General features: G+C 42.0%; 2 protein-coding genes across 7 annotated transcripts in view; one reads left to right on the top strand and one right to left on the bottom strand.

Moving 5' to 3' along the window:
• Nucleotides 1–16,932, bottom strand: part of LOC123363722 (M-phase specific PLK1 interacting protein) — a 60,767-nt gene extending 43,835 nt beyond the window's left edge. Inside the window, exons 1-2 of one of the 2 annotated variants that reach the window (XM_045005022.1) lie at nt 16,564–16,932; nt 10,651–11,541 (exon numbers count right to left, since the gene is read on the bottom strand). In XM_045005022.1, the coding sequence (XP_044860957.1) occupies nt 11,338–11,541; nt 16,564–16,932 (573 nt within the window). In that variant the 3' untranslated portion in view covers nt 10,651–11,337. Of the gene's footprint in view, nt 1–10,650; nt 11,542–16,563 lie in introns of those variants that run through there. The other variant, XM_045005023.1, reaches the window with a different exon arrangement.
• Nucleotides 16,880–21,695, top strand: part of SUGCT (succinyl-CoA:glutarate-CoA transferase) — a 689,609-nt gene continuing 684,793 nt past the window's right edge. For 3 of the 5 annotated variants that reach the window (XM_045005019.1, XM_045005016.1, XM_045005020.1), the window contains exon 1: nt 19,919–20,295. In XM_045005019.1, the coding sequence (XP_044860954.1) occupies nt 20,118–20,295 (178 nt within the window). In that variant the 5' untranslated portion in view covers nt 19,919–20,117. Of the gene's footprint in view, nt 16,992–19,918; nt 20,296–21,695 lie in introns of those variants that run through there. The other 2 variants (XM_045005017.1, XM_045005018.1) reach the window with 2 other exon arrangements.

Below are 21,695 nucleotides of genomic sequence, written 5' to 3'. Positions count from 1 at the left end.
AGCAGTCAGGAAAGAGCAGGGTTGGATGAGGTGGTGGGGGCACTCAGGGACAGAGAGAAGGGGTAGTTGTATGGGGTAGGGGTTCTGGGGGGCCATTGAGAATGAGAGGAGGGGTTGGGTGGTGCGGCAAGGGGCAGTCAGGGGACAGGGAAGGGGGGGGATGGGTCAGGGGTCTCGGAGTGTGTGTGTTAAGGAACATGAGGGGTTGGATGGGGCACGACCCCCCCCCCACGGAGGGGGGGGAAGGAGGGAACCCGTTGTTAAAATTTTGGAGGGAGGAGGGAACCCGTTGTTAAAAAATTGGCAGCTCATCACTGGGCCCACCCCCACTCGACCTCTTCCTCCCAAAGCCCCATCAACTGCTCTGCCCTGAAGGCCTGTCTGCCGCTCGCATGGAGGGAGCACCCACCGGCAAAAACAAGAGTCAGAGCCTGTGCCTGTAAGTCAGGTTTCTACTATACCACTCTAGACATCTGGTTTGCCAGTATATTTTATGCTCTGCAGGCAGATGTAACTGATTAGCATGGTAAATTTTCAGGCCACATTCCAAAGCACATGCTATTTCTGTCATTCCCTCAAGTTCCTATTATGATTAGCTTATCGGACAAATTTTCCTAAACAGACTAATCTATACATCCCCTAACAAAATAAAAAAAGAGGGGGGGAGCAAATATAAAACTGACTGAACAAGTATTTCCAGGTGAGTTTTGCAAAAACCATGGGTTATATCCAAGGACTATGGCTGGGATTTTCAAAAGTGGGTGAGTTAGGCATAGAAAGCTAATGGGAGTTGTGTGTTTAATTCCTGTAGGCACATTTAAAAAACTACACCCTAAGTTTCCTTTTTCTGCTCAATTTCTAGAGCAGCAGTGCATATAAAATAAATCCATGTAGCACAAAAATTGACTTAAGTGTTACTTGTTTTGTAAGACCTCTAAGAGCCATACAGCTATATCACCCGAAGTCCTAACATCTTATTTTGTAATAACAGTTACTGAGTAGTGAATAAATTTTCATGTAATTATCTTCTCATTCTTGAAGAGGTGGATTTTTTTCAGCCCACTGATCTAGCTGAATGGTCTTCACATCAAGCATGTTAAACCTCTACTATAGCCTTCCTTAACGCATGAAGTAGTCAGTTGGCTCTGGAGGCTTGAAAGATTTCACTTGTATTATATTTTGAAATTTTTTTTTCAGGTTGAACTTTCATTCTAATTGAATCTGAATTTTAAAGCTTATTTTTATCAGAAGAGGAAAACAAAGTGAGGGTAAGCAGATGTTCTTGTTTACACATTGTTTTTACAGAGTGAACTCTGGGATTGGTTTGATCTCTACCTTGTCACTGAATTGAGATGAAAGGAAATTTGCATCAAAGAACTACTAATTGCTCCAAACTCTCTGCTGAGGAGATGGATATTATGAATGCTACTTGCCAGGACAAAAACTGTATAGACAGCAGAGAAACAGTAGCTAAAGACTCAAAAAGAGGAGGGCCAATTCCATTAGCAACTTTATGTCCCATGGAATATTGATCTTTATTCTATCCTGAATAACATCTTATGAGCTATATGGGTAAAACAGTCAAATAGGGGAACCGTAAAGCTGGGTTTTAATACACCCAAATGCAAGGCCATATCTAGGAACAAAGAATGTAGGTCACACAAGACAGGAGCCAGTATCCTGCAGTGGAGTGACTCTGAAAAGAATTTAGGAGTTATGATAGATACACTGGTAACTCATGTTCAGTTTGATGCTGTGACTAAGGGTGAATATGATCCTTGGATGCACAGGCAGAGAAATGTCAAATAGGAGTATGGAGGTGATATTTACCTTAGCATTAGCATGCAACACTTGTGAGATCATTACTGGAATAATGAGTCTAGTTCTAGTGTCCACATCTCAAACGAAATGTTAAAAAAATGAGAGGTTTAGAAAAAAAGCTCCAAAAATGATTTGAGGTCTGGAAAATATGCATCAGTGAGGCTTAAGAACCTGTATTTAGGTTACTGAAAAGGTGAAGGGGTAAACTTGATCACCATCTGCAAGTACCTACACAGGGAAGAGATCTGTGATAGTAGATGGTTCTTTCATCTAGCAGAAAAATGTATAACATGATCCGATGGTTGAAATCTGAAGCTAGACAAATTCAGGCTAGTAATAAGGTGCACATTTTTAACAGTGAAGCTAACTGACTGCAACACCTTCAGTTGGGATGGTGGATTCTCCATCACTTGAAATCTTTAAATGAAGACTGGATATCTCCTCTAAAAGATATGGATACAAATCATTAACACATTTTTATTCTTAGTAAAACCTTTACATAGCCTAGATTTAGGCCTTAAATTGAAGTGATCCTCTCAAGATTACTGCCTATTTCCTTAGTTTAGTGAATTTAATGTATAAAGAACAAGCCTGGCAATATCTGCTGCTAAGGAATATGCTAATACAGAATAATTTATATTGGAATGGAATCCCAGCTCAGTTGCTGTTTCTATCATTGACAGTACTCAGTACATAATTTGTTTTTGGAGGTTAAACGTTCTACAGGTAAAAGAGCCAATCCAGCACTCTTTACTGAATTACATGAGTCTGTTTTGAAGTAAACAGAAACTTTGCTTGAATAAGGAGCACATGCTGAGACTGAAATTTTAAAATAGGACAATTATTATTATAGTAAGGAGGTGCCACTACCACACTTTAGTTGATTTGTACTTAAGGCGGCAATTAAACCTCTTTCTTGTGTGTAAGAAAGTAGGGAAGGATGAACTATCTTGTAACACTAGCTCAAGAATTTTTCTGCAGTTACAAGTAGATCTGGTAATTTGAGGAACTGAAACATTTAAGTTACCCCTTTTGGAACTGTGGTGGGGGAGGGAAGGGAGGGATAGTCTAACCTTTTTGAACTCTAAGAGGGATTTTTGGTGCTTGAAAGTTGAATACTGACTTACTTTTAGAATCTACAAGACATGCTGTTTTTAAACTAAGAAAATATAAGCTGTTGATTCAAGTTGTAGTCATAGTCATTTTCCATATACAGCAAATATTACAGTGTAAAAGTGGTTTAACTTTAGCATGCCACTATTCAATGTAAAATAAAATAGTTAATCCATTATTTTTGCTGAAGAGATCATACAATAAATTTGATGGTTTCAACTTAGAAGTAGAGAAAAGATTTTCCATCCAAAAGGACAGCCTTACAGCTATCAGTTATAAAGTTCACTACTTCACATGTAGCACTGGTTTGAGCATAGGCCTGCTAAACCCAGGGTTGAGAGTTCAATCCTTGAGGGGGCCACTTAGGGATCTGGGGCAAAAAAATCTGTAGTTGGTCCTGCTAGTGAAGGCAGGGGGCTGGACTCCGATCTTTTAGGGTCCCTTCCTGTTTTATGAGATGGGTAACTATGAGCAAGAAGTAGCACCTAGAACTTGTCTCAGGCCTGGTCTATACTACGCGTTTAAACCGGTTTTAGGAGCGTTAAACCAATTTAACGCCACACCCGTCCACACTAAGAGGCCCTTTATATCGATATAAAGGGCTCTTTAAACCGGTTTCTGTACTCCTCCCTAACGAGAGGAGTAGCGCTAATATCAGTATTACCATATCGGATTAGGGTTAGTGTGGCCGCAAATCAACGGTATTGGCCTCCGGGCGGTATCCCACAGTGCACCACTGACCACTCTGGACAGCAATCTGAACTCGGATGCAATGGCCAGGTAGACAGGAAAAGCCCCGCGAACTTTTTAATATCATTTCCTGTTTGCCCAGCATGGAGCTCCGATCAGCACGGGTGGCGATGCAGTCCGAAATCAAAATCCAAAAAGAGCTCCAGCATGGACTGTACGGATGTGATCGCTGTATGGGCAGGCAAATCTGTTCTATCAGAGCTCCATTACAGAAGATGAAATTCCAAAGCATTTTTAAAAAACATCTCCAGAGGCCACAGCAGGGACTCAGCACGCTGCTGCGTGACAGACGTAACGGAAAGCCAAAGAATCAAATGGACGCTCATGGAGGGAGGGAGGGGGGACTGAGGACTCAAGCTATCCCACAGTTCCTGCAGTCTCCAAAAAGCATTTGCATTCTTGGCTGAGCTCCCAATGCCTGTAGTGTCAAACACATTGTCCGTGGTGGTTCAGGGCATAGCTTGTCAATTTACCCCCCTCACCCACCCCCAGAAGTAAAAGGGAAAGAAATCCTCTCGACTCTTTTAAATGTCACCCTATGTTTACTGAATGCTGCTGATAGACGCGATGCTGCAGCAGTCAACAGCAGCATCCTCGCCCCCCCCTCCTTGGTGGCTGATGGTACAATATGGCTAATATCCATCGTCATCATCAACCTTGTGGCAGATGGTGCAGTACAAAAGGACTGTTATCCGTCCTCATCATAAGCCCGTGAGTGCTCCTGGCTGGCCTCCGGTGAGGTCGGCTGGGGGCACCTGGGTAAAAAACTCCTGATCATTCCCAGTAGATGGTACAGAACGGCTGGTAACCATCTTCATCATAGCAACAGGGGGCTGAGCTCCATCAGCCCCCGCCCTTCATGTGTAAAGAAAAGATTCTGTTCTGCCTGGATTATCATAGCAGCGGGATGCTGGGCTCCTCTCCCCCACACTGCTTAATGTCCTGTCTGAACTATCATAGCAGCTGGAGTCTGTCTTCCCCTCATTTTATCTCACTAACAAGTCACTGTTTCTTATTCCTGCATTCTTTATTACTTCATCACACAAATGGGGGGACACTGCAACAGTAGCCCAGGAAGGCTGGGGGAGGAGGGAATCAACAGGTGGGGTTGTTGCAGGGGCCCTCCCTGTGAATGGCATACAGCTCATCATTTCTGCGGGATCTGACATGGAGCAGCTGTGCTCTCTGGTTCTCCGATACACTGGTTCTCTAGTACACTTGCCCCATATTCAAGGCAGGACTGATTCTATTTTTAGATACTATAAAGGAGGGATTGACTCAGGGAGTCATTCCCATTTTTGTCTTTTGCGCCCCCGGCCGCTCTCAGCCAGGGGCACCTATGACAGCAGCAGATGGTACAGCACAAAAGGACTGGTAACCGTCATCTCATTGCCAATTTACAATGGCATGGTAGATGGTACAGAACAGCTGATAACCATCTCTGCTATCATGCAAAAGCAAATGAATGCTGTTGTGTAGCGCTGCTGAATCGTCTCTGTCAGCAGCATCTAGTACACATACGGTGACAGTGACAAAAGGCAAAACAGGCTCTGTGGTTGCCATGCTAATGGCGTCTGCCAGGGCAATCCAGGGAAAAAGGGCACAAAATGATTGTCTGCTGTTGCTTTCCCAGAGGAAGGAGTGACAGACGACATTTACCCAGAATCACCTGCGACAATGATTTTTTCCCCCCCCATCAGGCACTGGGATCTCAACCCAGAATTCCAAGGGGTAGGGGAGACTGCGGGAACTATGGGATAGCTACGGAATCCCTACCCACAGTGCAATGCTCCAGAAATCGATGCTAGCCTCGGACCGTGGACGCACACCGCCGAATTAATGTGCTTAGCGTGGCCGCGTGCACTCGATTTTATACCATCTGTTTTACTAAACCGGTTTATGTAAAATCAGAATAATCTCGTACTGTAGACGTACCCTTTGACTATGGAAAGTCTGCAGGAGAACTCCATGCCTCTGTGGTAATCTGCATACCTCCAGGGTGTTTTAGGAAATGAGCTGCTCTCCTGGCTGCTTTACAAGCCTTGTGGAAACCCCTTTGGCTAGTGATCCCTGTATTCTTATCTCCTCCCTCCCCAAAAAGTTAGTATTCAATTTCAAGGATAGGATTTTCAAAAGCACTTCTATCAGCCTAATTCTGCTCCCATTAAAGTATTCAGTAAAATTTCTATTGACTTTATTAGGAGCAGAATTAGGCCAACGCATGTTATTTTGAAAATCTCACCCCTGATTGTAACAGGATAAATCTATATGTGTGCAAAAGTTTCACAAATTACCAACAATTTATATCAGTATAAAACTTGTGCTTACAGCTTGCATGAACACTGACAGGCAATGCAGGAGTCACCTGTCTAGGATCTATTGCAGGGGAAGAAAACTGGCCAAGGATTTCAGGAGTGGAGTTAGTCAGGACTAGGGAAACAGTTAAATGCTTTAACCACCACCACCTTCCTGCCCGTTCCTGCTCCTCCAAATAACACCCCCACCCCCCCAAAAAATACCTGTACACTTCTGGTGGAGAAGTCTAACTGATGTTCAAGTTCTCTTGCCTACACTGTTACTATAACAATATATGGTCAAGATTGATATTTTGCTTAATATAGTTAATTCTGCATCAAGATGCCCCAACCCCATTTCCAACCCTTGGACTTTTGCTTCCACATTTACATTTTTAAAAAAAAACAAATATTAGTGAAATGTATATTCATAACAAAAATTACATGCAAAAATTAAGGTCAGGCAATTTTATGTACGCTGAGGGCAAGAATATTGTTAAATTGAAAGAAAGTTGATTTTTATTCTGGGAACAGATTGGAGAATGATATTGGGCATGAATGTTGCTATAGTTTAAGATTTCCTTGCCTTTATGGTCATGTTGTAAGAAAACTAACTCAACTGGCCTACCTTAACTAAAGTAGCTGAGTTTGTGAGAATTATATCTAAAAAAGAAATGGGCATAAAATCCAACAAATGATTCTTTATAATACAATGGACCCCTCCATCTCCAAAGATAGCATGAGAGGGAAGTGCTGGAGTTAGGTAAAAGAAGAACAGGGCTCACTTAAATATACATTTGGAAAAAGATTATAAGTCAGTTTAATTTGATTCTAGGCAACCCTATCTCATTCATGATCTTTTAAATGTTTTGTATTTGAATCCAGAACAACTGTTACTATTAAATTTTATTTGCTGGAAAGAAAAGGTAGCTAATAGTGTTTGAACACAGGCGAGTGGCACAACTTGCAAACCTAGATCCCCGGAATTACAAACATGCTTAAGGTTTACTCATATAAGTAATCCCTTTGGAGGTCAATGAGTCTATTCACATGAGTAAAGAAGTTAAGCACACACAGAAGCCTTTTCAGAATCAAGGCCTTAAAATTATTATTGGGGGGAAAAACGACTTCAGTTAGCCATGTTCTGAGTGTTTAAGCGTCTCCAAAAATTGTAACTGACAAGAAGTTTTGTATATTCCTTCTCATTTCCTTCTACAGGGTATCCTTTTAATGAGAAAAAAAATAGGATCAGGCTCATCAGGGTAATCTGCTGGCAGGCTGCCAGACGGTTTGTTTGCATTTGTACGGCCGCCCACAGCTCCCAGTGGCCACTGTTTGCCGTTTCTGGCCAATGGGAGCTGCGGGAAGCAGCGGCCAGCACATCCCTGGCCACAGGTTGCCCACCACTGTCTTCTAGCAAATAGTTAATATATTTCATTACTCATTCATGGTTAAACAATAACTTTGACAAAGAAGAGTAAATTAAATAGCCACTTTCTGATGATTTCACAATGAACATGAAATGAATTCAACAATGAAAATTGCTTAACATTTTGGGTGCTACTTTAACAAGTTTATTAATAAAATGTAACCCAAAGTAATGACAAGTGAAAAATATTCTAAAATAAACTAACTATTCACATAAAATCAAAACCTGAATTATTTTCACAATAGCTAAGTAACATACACCCTTTGGGACAGATCGTCTGTTGGTGTAAATTGTCATAGCTACATTCAATGGAGGTGATAATTTAGACCAGCTGGGGATCTGTACCTAAATTCCCTGTAGGCCATGCAGCAGCCTATTTAGTGCCACGCAGGTGCTTAGGGAACCTGCCCAGGGACCTACCACGGTCAGGGGAGGAGCTTTCCTCCCCCATCCCCCAACCTGCAGCAGGAGGGGTGCCCCTCCCCCAGCCCCAACTCACCCTGCGGCCCAGACCCAGGCACTGTCCAGGCCTGCTGGGGCACCTATCCTGCAGCCCCAGAGATTCTGGGGCGGGGACAGGTGCCTCTCCCCACAAGCCAGGTGCGGCTGCAGAGAGAGCGCACTGGGAGAGTCCTTGCTTTCTGCCATAGCCCCACCGCATGAATTTCGTTATGTGCACCAATATGAATGTGACGTGCCACACATCATCTCCATATTGGTGCACATAACAAAATTCATTCCACACATGGGTGAGAAAAAATTAGAGGGAATACTGATATGTACCATATGCTAGTGAGAGCAATAACAATTTAACTTTAATGAGTTAAAATAGAGAATATCAATGTGTCAGATATTTGCTTCAGAGCTTGGCAAAAGTAATTGCACTACTCTGGAGTTATGCAAAACTTGAAAAAACTGAGTTAACAGGAAAGCTCCACGAACAAAGGACTGAAGGCAAACACAGTAGGGTAGATAAATAATTTATCAATTCTACCTAAATAAAACAGACCTAAACATAACTTACCTTAAAATGTCTGAAGTCTGTTAGGGAACAAACATTCCCCATATCCTCATTTTTTCCCTTAAAGGAAGAGTCCACTCCTCAACAAAACACAGGCACCATTTTTACAGCGCTCACAAAGAGGGGAAGCCCCGATTCATTGTCTATCAACTACTATTCTCAGAGCCATTCTGATATCATGCATAAGCTTCATAAACGAACAAGGAAGTCATGTATTCCAGCCCCATTAGAAGCAGGTGAAGAAGGAATATTTGCCACATGGAAAAACAGCAAAATCTGTAGTGAAACAAGTGTTTTCAAGCTATAGAAAATATGTCAAAGCTGAAAATTGGCTTAAAATACATTATATTTACAGTTATGAACTAGAATTCATGCATTTTAGTCACAGCTATTTAATAATGACATTTTGAAACACTGATCAGTTTATTGTAGAGTAAGAAGACCAAACTATTCACATTGTAAGTGCTTGGTGGAGTTTGAGGAGTTTAGCAAAAGATTATGTTTACATTTATATCCCTTGCCAATTCTTGGCTGAGTTATTGGAGTCTGGCAGTTTGATGTACTTTATCATAAATACAGGTCCAAATCCTGACATGCTGCTGCTCCTGTGCATAATAGATGGCAATGTTGAAGGCCTGTATTAGTTTAACAATACTTCAAGATATTTTCCTGAAAGTTTCTTTTTCTGGAACAGCATCTACCTTCTCTGAAGTCTGAGACCCAAATCCAGAGGTAGCTGGAGTGAACTGTAAAGCCAAAGAAATGCATCTTTACGCAGTATAATGGCAGCTGATGTTGGGCTATTGTAAAGCAGTCTCACCTCTTACAGTGTCTTCTGTTACGAATCCTTTCCCTTCCCAAACCCAGTTTCTTCTCATGTCTATAACTGGGAACATTTATAATTTGAGTCTCTGAAGAGTATCAGATATCACTGAATCTGTTTCCCAAGAGCATAAAGCATGTTATTAAAAAGAAACTGCACTGAATTATGTATTGAACAGTAAAAGAAAATTGACTCAGTAAAGCATCCCATTGCTTTTTGTTTGAGCTTTACAGCCCCGTCAGATAAAAAAAAGCAAAGCTTAATATTTCACATTTCATGATGGGTACATTTAATTGTTTTTAGTTCTATTTTTAAGAATTTTTAAGTCATCTCAGTACTGCTGGTATGCACTGTGGATAAAAACAAGGACAGTTGAATTATACATCACCAATAGCTGGTTAACCAAGAACCAATTTTGATTCTGGACTGAGGGTTTAAATATTCTTGACATCAAGCACACAGTATGGACGAATTCTGCAAACATTTAAGGGCTATTGCACATTCCTCACTCAAGCAAAACTCCAATTATTTGAGAGCTACAACTTAGCAAGGTGTATTGAGTAGCGTCCTAAGCAGACATCCATGGATGTAATGCACGCATGCAGGTGTGTGCACACACAAAAATCATAGATTATGTGAATCTTACAACTACCAAGGTCATTTTCCTGAAATGTTATGAAGTACCCAAACTTAGTATCACAATTTAAAATAGACTTCAGACTTCCTTACTTTAGTAAGCTCTCACCCATAACCTATATTTAAAATCCACCATAAGGGAGGTCAAAAACAAAATACTGATATTTCCAACCATAACATCTTAAGTATTTTGACAGTTCTTAGACATTACTACAAGCATAACAAGTCACAGAAAGGGCTTGTTTAAACATGGTTTTATTCCCTATTTATTCTGGAAATAAGAGTATCCACACATGGAGTTAATCAGGGATAACTCCAAGTGTAGGTAAGCCCTAAACAAAGCTTTCATATAACTTATGACACATTACCCACCAGGAGACAAAAAATGGTAAAAAGGCTCTTGAGGCAGAGATATTAATCTCATTTCTTTATCCAAGTCAGAAGAGAGTTATAAATGCTAATGGACAATTTAAGAGTGAAGTGTTATGGTATGTACTGAACTTAATTATCTAATCATACAAACTGAGTTTGATTCATCACCAGATCTACACTATTCTAAAAATTAGAGCAAGATGACATCTTTGTATTCATTTAATTATCTAATGTTTATGTGCAGGTTAATCTTTACTTGCCGGAAGACAGATTTGTTTGCTATAATCCATAAATTTCTATTTTGTTTTCAAATATGAATCCTTTAAAATGCAACCCCCCAAAAAAAACAACAAAACAAAACAAAACAAAACAAAAAAAACCACAACCCAAACATGATTACAGACATTTATCATTCAAGAGCTGGTTTAACAAATTAAACTTTCCAAATACAATACATTGGTTTCCTGAGATGGCTAAAACTCATGTTTCACTTATTTTACACTAGAATTAACAATGTGCACAAAATCAAAATTTAACCACAGAATACAAGCATTATATTTACAGAATATAACTAATTTCACTAATTACTTCTTTGCCAAGTACACCTTAACAAAAAAGTCCTAAAATATTGTTTTTACATTACAAACCAAGGATTTACAAAGATTTTTGTTTTTTTTGTATTTCCACACTTCATTCTAAAAACGTTGAAACATAAAAAAATACCACTTCCTAAAGGAGTTAACAATAAAAGTTAGGTTAACAATCTGGCATGGAAGAGGTAAATATAGGGAAACCTGTTTTAACAGACACAAATCAATCGCTGGTGATTAAAGAACACTTTGTTCTTCAAAGCTGGTAGGCACTTCCATGTAGCCAGAAATGTGTATTATCCACCACTACTTTTCCCTCCCCCATACATAAAAATATCCAATGCAGTAAAAAGAAGTCAGATAAAAAGGTGGACATTTGTTCAAATAAAAGCATTAGCTAGGATCTTGATTACGGTCATTTTGTGTAGGTGTAAAGATTTTGTCCCAAAGTTTTCCTGACAGATGGAGTTATTTGGCTTTTAGAAACGTTAACTGAAATACCTCCCTTTTTTACCAGTATATGTTGTTTGCTCACTGCTGTATTGTTGGTTTATGTCTGTAACAGAAACTGGCTCTAGGCCAGCCCATGGGTCCTCAAGCATTGAAGGTCTGTAATAGTTTTCCACATCATTAGACACTCTTTTCCCTCTGCCATGCGCTGTACCAAATGGAGTAGATGTCCTGGGTGATCCCTTTGGAAGAAAACCATCAGGTAAAGAAACATTTAATAGACTAATTAAAACGAAAAAAGTTTTCCTCTAATGTAGCAGACCTTTCAAATGCCATCTGCTAGTGATAATTACCACTGCCCTAGAGTACCTTCCTCAGAAGAGTTTAGTTTATGTATCAAGGTTCATCACAATATTTTCTTGGGAACGGTGATGTACCATTATACAAGAGTAAGCTTGTCTAAAGTAAATGTTCACTTCATACCTGTATGTAACTGCAGAAAAAAACAACTGAGACTGTTTTTAAATAGACTACACAGTCTTGAAACAGGTCTAATTTAAAAGCTAAGCAACAAAACAAAGAATAGATTAAGGTTGGAAAGAGTTTACAAAGACCCATTTACAAACAGCAAAATCTAGACACCACAAAGTATTTAAGGGCTGAGGGTTTAATCTGTGCTGTACAAAGCAGACAAAAAGACACAGTTAACCCAAAACACTTACAGTAAAGAACATTGTATTTGGGTTACACCAGTTGTTTTTCAAGTTCTACATAAAAGATTCCCTTCTTTAGATAACCAAATGTGGGTATTGTTGCTACATAAATCTTAATTAAATGCAGCACAAACTGTTTACAATGGACTAATTATTTGTCTGTTGGTGCTTTTGAGACCTGAATTTTGTCAAAGCACAGACAAGTTACATTAAAGGGACAGCGACTTAATTATTCTCACTGACTATTGTTCCAAGTACATAACCTAAGAGAACTATAACAAAGACTTTACTTTGTGAATCTGACAGCATGGGTATTGTTAATTTCACACTTTCCTCTGTAAACTTAGTTTCCTTTTGTGTAAATCTAGGCCCTTCACACACCAACAGATAAGATTTTAAACTCTCAAATTTGGCAGGAAAAAATTGGAACCAGACAAACTGCTCAGGGATGGTCTAAACCAGGGATCAGCAACCTTTGGCACGTGGCTCGCCAGGGTAAGCCCCCTGGCGGGCCGGGCCGGTTTGTTTACCTGCCGCGTCTGCAGGTTCAGCTGATTGCAGCTCCCACTGGCCGCGGTTTGCCATCCCAGGCCAATGGGGGCTGCGGGAAGCGGCGTGGGCCCAGGGATGTGCTGGCCGTTGCTTCCTGCAGCCCCCACTGGCCTGGGACAGCGAACCACGGCCAGTGGGAGCCGCAATCGGCCGAACCTGCAGACGCGGCAGGTAAACAAACCAGCCCGGCCTGCCAGGGGGCTTACCCTGACAAGCCATGTGCCCAAGGTTGCTGATCCCTGGTCTAAACAATGACACAGAAATTATGTATCTAAAGATATCAGACAGCAACAAGTTTTCCTTCCATACAGAGATGGTCCCTACTCCTAGCCACAGAGGAGGAAGAACTGAGGATGTTGGGGACCATCCATCCTCTCCAAACCATAATTCTAAAACTCTGGAGCTGCAAAGGGGTGCACAATAGATAAGTTTTTCCAGAGACCACCTGAAGTTTGATGACACTGGAGGTAATCCCACAAATGGGAATATGCAGAAGCCACCTTGAAGAACATCTGATTTTTTTCACCCCACTTCTTATTTCTCCATGTCATCACAATTAAATTATATGGATATGACTAGGATCTCACAAACAGAATGACTACAAGTAGAGAAGTAGAAGAACAGCGATGCCATAATTTTCATATCAGTGTACCCAAGTTATAAGAAAAATAAGTATAGATAAACAAAAGAACAGCTGTTAATTATATTTCACAAAGCCTTCCATGAGACATTAGTAGATTTACAAGTGTTCCCTAGACCAACCCAATAAAAACTAGCAAAAAAGACTGGCATTAAGAGACAGTCATTTAAGCATGCATATTAAAAAGCAAAGCTGTGTATTCTAGACTTCAGAAGACTGATCAAAGAAAGAGATGCTTCACTTCACTATATTAGATTACAACACTTTAGAGGTTAAAACACTGCTCCCAATCACCACACTCAGGAAATCTTTATTCTTTTTGTAACATTCTGCTTATAATTCTCACCATTCAGAAGACAATTAATTTATCCAAACTCAAAAACTCTCACACTGGATTTGTAGTAAATATTTTGAAGGGATGATTGCATTGTAGAAGTGTATTTAAAATTCTAACAGGCTCATTTAGATATGAAACTCAATTTGGAATAAGGTGGGGTGTGAAGTTAGGCAAGAATAGCTAACCCCTCCTAACTCCATGTGTTGATGCTTTTTTGGAATAAGAACCCCGTTTTGAAGTAAGCTCATTTGGAATAAAGCACTCATTCAGGAACAGGAGCTTCCACACATTGTTAATCACAAATTACTATTCTGAAATAACTCCCTATGTATGTAGAAGTTCATATCTTATAATATTAACCATGACAAGTAGCTCCAAACACAAAAAAAGTGTTAATTCTTAATTTTATTACTGAGAGAGTGCGGGGAAAGGGAGACAAATTTCAGAAAACTTAACAATATAGTGAAGCTATTCTCACATCAATCCTCCTGTGAATAGAAAACCTAAGGCTCTGTCTACACAAGGAAAACTGTCTCTAGCTGACATGGTTTAATACCATGATTTTAAATGTGGTAATAATGCCTAGAATGATAGTAATGGTCACTCCCATTCCCAATTTCCTCTGTTAGTGCTGAAAAGGTTTAGCTGCCAGCTCAGAGGAGCCAAGGGTTTTCAACCCTTTATAGAAAGCACAATAGGATACCATTTACCAGATTTTGCACTTCCTGTAGTAATGCTGAAATTTTTTGTCCCATCTCCACATTTTCCAACCTCCATTGATGGGAGAATCAGGGTTACCACCACTGGTCAGCAATGAGACATTTCCCTGATGGAGATGGAGCCTCTGTATTCAAAAGTCTTACTAGTCACTACTACGTCCGAACAGTTAATCAACTTAGCATAAAAAGGTGGTAGTGGAAGAAGAAATACTTGTGGCAGAAAACTATGTCAAAGCTAAGTAAAGAGAAAGTCCTATAATTAGATAGGGGCAGGCATTTATTCAAACTGTTTTGAATATTAATATAAAAACAAATCTATACTTACTACTATTTGCCTTTAAGCTTTTTTGTCCTTTTTAAAGAAGGTTATGGTAACTTAGGGTGCAAATTCAACTGTCCTCATTTTTAGTGCTTGAAAAGCACAATATTAGGTGTTAAGTAAAAAATCTAACAAACGCTGTTAATAAGAATTGCCTTTTCTAAGTCCTGTTTCCAGACAAAAGATTTTAGATGGTTCTTCTAGGTCCCTAAACTTGAGGATGTCAGTAGTATTACAAACTTTAGAGGTTTTGATGTGTATGAGCAATGATTGGTTTACAGGAGCAAGAGAGAGAATATTCTTCTCTCCAATGGTAACACAAACTTTTGAACAGACAATGGAATCAAACTGCTCAGTACTCGTCATTTTCTTCCCAGAAGGCATTATGAAATAGCTTTCTCCTGAATGCAGGGGTCTAATCTATTAGAGACTAAGTTGTAGGGACACAGTCATGAGTAGTTACACTTTGCCACAATATAACTTCTTCCCGATGTTTATTTATGTACTCTGTACTTATGCAACTCAAAGAACAGTTAAATTTAGTTATGGTACTTTTCTAAATATTTTTAGTATCTACCAGCATGAAGTTTAAGATCAATTGTTAACTGTCCCCTCCATACCTTTTACTCATGTTAGATTTCAATCCCTTCCTCCACTGCAAATTCCTACCTTTTATTCATTTACTCCCATAAAGAATACACTGTGAACAAAATAACTTGATCAACAATTTTACAGAAATTTAACAAACTATCCATAGCTTCCAATGCTGTAAGCATAGTCCCATGCCAATAACCACTCTGAAAAGGCAAAACCAGAATGATTTAGCATGAAGATCCATGCACAGCTTATCAGGCCCTTTTAGTGGGAATGGAAATAGATTTTTCCAACTGAGCTGAAAAACCAATACTAATTTCAGTAGTTACTAGGAACTGTATTTTGTATGGATTTAACACTGTTCACTTTCTACCTGATTAAGTTGTTTTAAAAAAAAAAAAGTAAACCAATGTTTGGCAGAGTGCTACACCTAAATATCAGCTATTGGGACTATGACCATGGCATTTCTATAGTGCATGTGCATTCTGGTAAAGTTAGTTCTATAATCCTCCCCCCCTACACACACACACACACACTTTTGTTTTTAAAGACAAAGCTTAAGTTATTAACTACAAAAGTTATGACGTTGCTAGCTAAGAAATATTTCACCCACACAGGTGTTACTTTAACTATTAGCCCCATACAGAAACTAACTACAATTCAGAGATTAGCATAGTGATTCACCGCTTTAAAATTGGAAGTTGAAAACCACAAAGCATTATTTAGACAGTACTTCACATGTCTTTTTAAAGTTCCTTTTGTAACTAGGAAAGATTGTCAACTGTTTGGAAATAATTTTTTTTAGTCATTTTAGCAGCAGCAACCCATGCTTGACAGTACCCAATCTCCCAGTTATGTCAACTCAAGTAAGAGGTCCCGGCCAAAGTTACAAACATTCAAATTAATCTCAGCTCTTAAAAAACAGACTAAAAACAACTCGGTAAAATTGAGACCAGGGAAATGGCTAACATAAGGAAGGAGAAGGAAGAGTTTGCATGCTGCTTTCTTATCCCGCCCCCCTCAAATGCCAGGACAGGCGGGGGCGGGGGGGGATATTCCTGGGGTTCTTGTCTCTTTCCCAGTCCCGAAGGGGATTCTGCTTTGCGTCAGTTTCCCTCCCTTTCAGAAAATGTGGAAAGCGCTGGCTGTGTGAATCAGTCTCTCTCCTCCCTCTAGTACAGGGTGCGGGTGGATTTCACTCTGTATTACACGCGTCCGTCTTTTCTGGGATCTGGGGAGGGAGCCTAAGGGGAGGATGGAAGTTGGGGGAGGGGGGGTTGCTGCGTGTTTCAATCAGCCATTATTCTCCTTCCCACACGCGCACGGCGCCCACGCACCGAGGCGCACAGCAGCCCCCACCCGCTGTCCAGGGCCGCTCCCCCTCCCATACCTGGTAGTATCTCTGGGAGCCCCGCGGCGAGGACTTGTATTGCTGCGGGTGGTGCGGCGGACGCTGCTGGGCCGCGGCCGGGGACACGTTGCCGTAGGGAGCCGAGTACCTGGGGCTGGCACTGTGGGGCCTGCGCGGGCTCTGACCCCCCGGGGACGGGCTCCCGAACCGCCCGCCGCCGCCGCGGAAGCCGTGGCCTCGGGGCGAGTAGGGCCGGTGGCCGTAGGGCGGCGTGTGGTGGGGGCTCCCGTAGCCCCGCGGGGAAGGCGGCACAGGGCCCCCGCCGGAGGGAGGGCTCCGAAACCCGCCGCCCCAGGGCCCCCCGCCCGGGTACGGAGGCGTGGGGGGGCGGAAGCTCTGTCGGTGCATGGCCCCGTTCCGGCTCCCGCGGCGGCCTCGCAGCCCCGAGCCGGGAAACGAACGACAAGGTGCGCAACCGCCTCGGCTAAGCACCAGCCACACGGCGCATGCGTGCGTGCGTGCGCGCGCGCGCGGCGTGCTGCGACGCTGCTCGCTGGGGCCCGACGCGCCCTGTGCCGCGGCCAGGGGGTTCCGGGTTCGGAGGTTCCGGGGAAGGGGGAACAGAATGCACCACACCAGCGTCCCCCCCCCACCCCCAGCATCATTGAGGGCGCTCTGGGCACCGGGGTCCCTGGGGAGGAGGCACCCAGCCATGGTGCCGCACAGCGGGACGGGCAAGGTTTGGCTGAAGACGCCGAAGGGGAAGCCCTCCTCTGAGGAGAAGGCCCCTCGTGTTCTCGCTGCTGGCTCCGCATGGACGGCGAAGTCCCATCCCCAAAGCAGACTGTAGCCATTAACCCGCCTTGGGTTCCTGGCAGGGTAGTGCCTTGTGGCTGGGCCTACCCGACACACCACACACCTGTGTTTGATCAATTCGAATAAATATATAAACACCCGAGGCACTTAGATCAGCCCCTGTTTTGAACAGATTTAGGAAAGAAAAGGGACCAGAGGGAGAGCTCCCTGGCTTGGGTAAGCATCACTACTCTGGCTTCTCCTTGGCTGGTGCACTGAGAGCTTCCCCCCTCCTGTTTCAATCTACTTTAACCACTGGTTCAAAATAAGATCCCATCTGCCCTAGTGGGTTTCCTCAGGCTTGGTGCCACTTGATGGCTCTTAAGGATTACTTTCTCCTACTACGACTCAGGTACCCTCCTCTCTGGTCTTTTGGCTGCACAGATCAGCTTGTTGTTTTTTTAAAGTGATAGTCTTACCAGTGCAACCCAATCTTCACAGTATTTATCCTTGTCCTTTCAGACATGTTTTGATTAGTGAAATAGTTAACAATATTGCATGAGCTTTCGTGGGTGAATACCCACTTCTTCAGATGCAAGTGGTGCCACCACTTGCATCTGAAGAAGTGGGTATTCACCCACGAAAGCTCATGCTGCAAAACGTCTGTTAGTCTATAAGGTGCCACAGGATTCTTTGTTGCTTTTACAGATCCAGACTAACACGGCTACCCCTCTGATACTTAACAATATTGACATTTAAATTATACTGGGAATCTGAGGTGTGAACTACCCCACTGAGTTGAATGGGGCTGCTCCCACATCAGAGCTATTATTTCAGTCTCTGCAGATTCAGGGCCTGTCTACACTTGAAATGTTACAGCTGCACTGCTGAAGCACTTCAGTGTAGACATTACGCTTCTATTGAAAGGAGGAGCTCTCCCATCTGTGTAGGCAATCCATCTCCCCTAGAGGGGGAAGCTAGGTCAAAGAATTCTAATGTTGCGCAACCATGGTCTATACTTGGGGTTAGGTCAGCTTAACTACATCATAGAATCATAGAGGTAGACAGGACTGTTATCTAGTCTAACCCCCATCCAAGACAACTTCATTTCAGTGTTATGGTGGCTCTTTAATGTAGGTTAAATTAATGGAGAAGTGTAGCCCCTTTATATAAACCTTCCAAGATTCTATCATTGCTTTGAGAACGAGGGCCTCAATGCTGCATTCTGTGTGGGTGGACCAATCCATAGCTCCATTTCTGCTTCAGCATGAGTGCCTATAACTTTATTACCTGTCATTTAGGTGTTAAAATTTGCAATCTTGAAGTTAATTTAATCTTTTACATTTTTTAAAAGAGCTAAGTAAAAAGAAATTACAAATACAAGCCATAAATTGCTGCATTTTATAAACCAATCTTGCAGAATACCATTTCAAACCAAGCAAAAGTAACAGATAACCTGATTAAACTTCACTGAGGTAAACTGTGCTCCATATGAAAGAGGCCCTAACTTTACAACCTAGTTGAGACTGTATTAAACTAATGCCTTGTTGATTCATTTCCCCCAGAATAGCTCAAATTGTTGACTTCCGACAAAATATGTTCTGTGATAGGTTTACCTACCTATTTATGTGTCTACCAACATACTTATTTGGTTTCATCACTGTAGTACTTGAATGCCTCTCAAATACATAAAAGTACAAATAACAGTAACAAACTTTGTTTCCCACCCTGAAAGTTGCTCAACAAAGGTATGCTAGAGTTTAAACTTGTTAAACTTTCTCTGGAAAAAAATAAGATACATCTCTTTATTCAGGCTGATTAAATGCAACTGGTGGAACTCTCCTCTTATCATCCTCTGGCAACATATCCTAGAGGATGATCATCAGTTTCTAGGGCAGTAAGGAATTTCCTTCCTTACTGGGGGAAATGTATAATACATTTGTGAGCTATATATTGTAAAGGACACTCTGGTAACCTTATGATGGATGCCTTACAAATGCATGGGCTGAATATGCCAACTCCAGTTTTACACAAAGTAAATTAGTACAAGAGGGATTCTCCCCAACTATTTGCTCAACCAGGCAGAATAAAACTTCACAGCACAGGGGCAAAATGTATGCCGCTCTGGGTTTATGTGAAGCAGCAGTGCTCAGTCTGAAAAGGATTTAGCAGAGGGGCAATACAGAGCAAAAATTGCTCCTCTGGGAGCAAAATGTACTAGAAAGCCACCTAAGTCCCCATCTTCCCTAGAAGAGTAAAGCAATAAACCACAGTGAAACAATGTCTGAGAACTCCCTGACCGTGACTGAGGTTGAGGGTTTTCCCCACAAGCCTGAACCCTAGCTTCCCATTACCCCAAGGAAAGGTGGTCTTATTCTCGCACTCACAGAGGAGGGACCCGGAGCCATTTAGCTTCGCGCTTGCGTAGTCCACACAGCTGGGAACATTTTCACTCTCCGAGAAAAAAATAGGAGAGACATTGAGAACTACGCCTGCGCAGTGCGAAAGGGTGGGAGAATGTCCGTGCGGCAGGGGTAGACTGGAAGTAGCGTAGCACTGCGCCTGCGCAGTACACAGGATTGGGTACCTTTTTCACACACACGGAGGCGGGGAGGGTCCGAGTCAAATCGGACACTGATGCTCCTCCTCCTCCTCCCCTTCCCGTCCTCTTCCCCGAGTGCCTGCGGCTCTGAGAGCGGTCGCTGCTGCTCGCAGTGAGTCTGTCCTGCGCCTCAGGACGTAGCCCACCGTGCCTCTGAGGCGTGTGATTGTCCCGGCTCGGGCTGGCCGCCGCAGCAATGCTGGGCGCTGTGCTGCGAAGAGGGAGTTGCTCCTGTGTCAGGCGCAGGAGGCGTCTGTGCCCCACTCTCCCTAGCAGCAGTGGCTGCCCTGCCTCGCCCCTCTGCCCCAGCCCTCTGAGAATCCTCTCCTCACCTAGCAGCAGCAGAGGGGTGCAGGGAAGCTCTCTCCAGCCAGGTAGCCACATCTTTTAAACTCTTAACTTAGTAAACCACTTGGTTTTTATCTGGCATGGACACCAGGGATCGTGTGTGTCATGTAACACGTGCGCAGGGCCGTGGAAAGGAATCAAAGTCCAGGAGAAGTTTTACTTAAAAGTATCTCAGAGCAAGCATCTCTTCATATTAATTATTATTATTATATATGTGTACAGGTGAGAGACCTTTGCCATGTTTCCTGCCCCAGCGATCTTAGTTTAGAAAAACACAAGCGTTTACAGAGCAGGATGATAACGGACAAGCCAACATAAATATTTGCTTGGCTGAGAATTATGCTATACGTGTGATGTGCTATAATAAAACCGTTAATTCCCCAAAGGCGCAGAGAGCGTCACACACAAACACTGAAATGTAACTACCTCTAGGGCTGCAGATACCGAGGGAAACTTCTGCTCTTAGGAAAAAAATATGATGGGATATTTTAATGTCCATGCAGGACATGAGAATATAACACTAATATCTTTTAATGATAGCAGACTGAATTCACATAGATTTCTAGATAGTTTTCTTTGTCCCCTAGCATTTTAAGGAAATTAATTTTTTTATTAAGTTTATCTGAAATTGGACTTGACTCTGCACTCTTGCGGCAGCATTAGCAAAAACATAACTGTCTTGATTGCAAATGATTTATTTTTTCTAAATGAAAATGTACATTTAGGGGTATCATTTTCCACAGTGGCTGAGGAGGAACTCAAAAGGTTCTGATTCTAATGCAGACTTTCCAGGGTGGTCAATGAATGTATGCAGGTGGCAAAAAAGTTAAGGGAAAATCATGGGAGGGGCTGGAGCCCAAGAAGAACTAATTATCAGACTACTAACAGCAATATATAGAGAATGTGTTGCACTTTTTAGTTCAGTTACTAAAGCTGTTTGTTTGTTTCCATTTTATGGGCAAACAACCCATTTTGTGAGCCTCCTATTATTTAACAAAACTTTTCACTGTTTGGGGATTTCATAATGGATTCACTCTCTCCTTTCCTGCAAGCTCTATTTTTATCTTTAATTTAAAAAGAACCTACTTTCTGGTGGCCATTTAATAAGTGGAATTGATTTGCTCATTTTCTAATCTGTTTCAAATACCAAATACAAATATAAGCAGCTGAACTGGAATGATCACTCCACAGCAGTAGCTTGTATTTTCACTATTCATCCAAATTGATTGCTGGTGTAAGTGTGTGCATTGACGCTGCATCTACTTACACAATGAGTGAATGTGGCCACTGGAGGCAGTCTGCATGAATGAGAGAATATCCACTTTGCAATTCGGTGGAGGAGGGCGTGATTCTCCTCACTTGCCCAGATATAAATCAGAAGTAACTTAATTGAAGACAGTAGAGCAGCACTGGTGTAAAAGTGATG

The sequence above is a fragment of the Mauremys mutica genome, chromosome 2 (assembly GCF_020497125.1).
Source record: "Mauremys mutica isolate MM-2020 ecotype Southern chromosome 2, ASM2049712v1, whole genome shotgun sequence".
Lineage (NCBI taxonomy): Eukaryota > Metazoa > Chordata > Testudines > Geoemydidae > Mauremys > Mauremys mutica.
The sequence above is the reverse complement of the archived record's forward strand: the minus strand, read 5'-3'. Positions and strand labels throughout refer to the sequence as shown.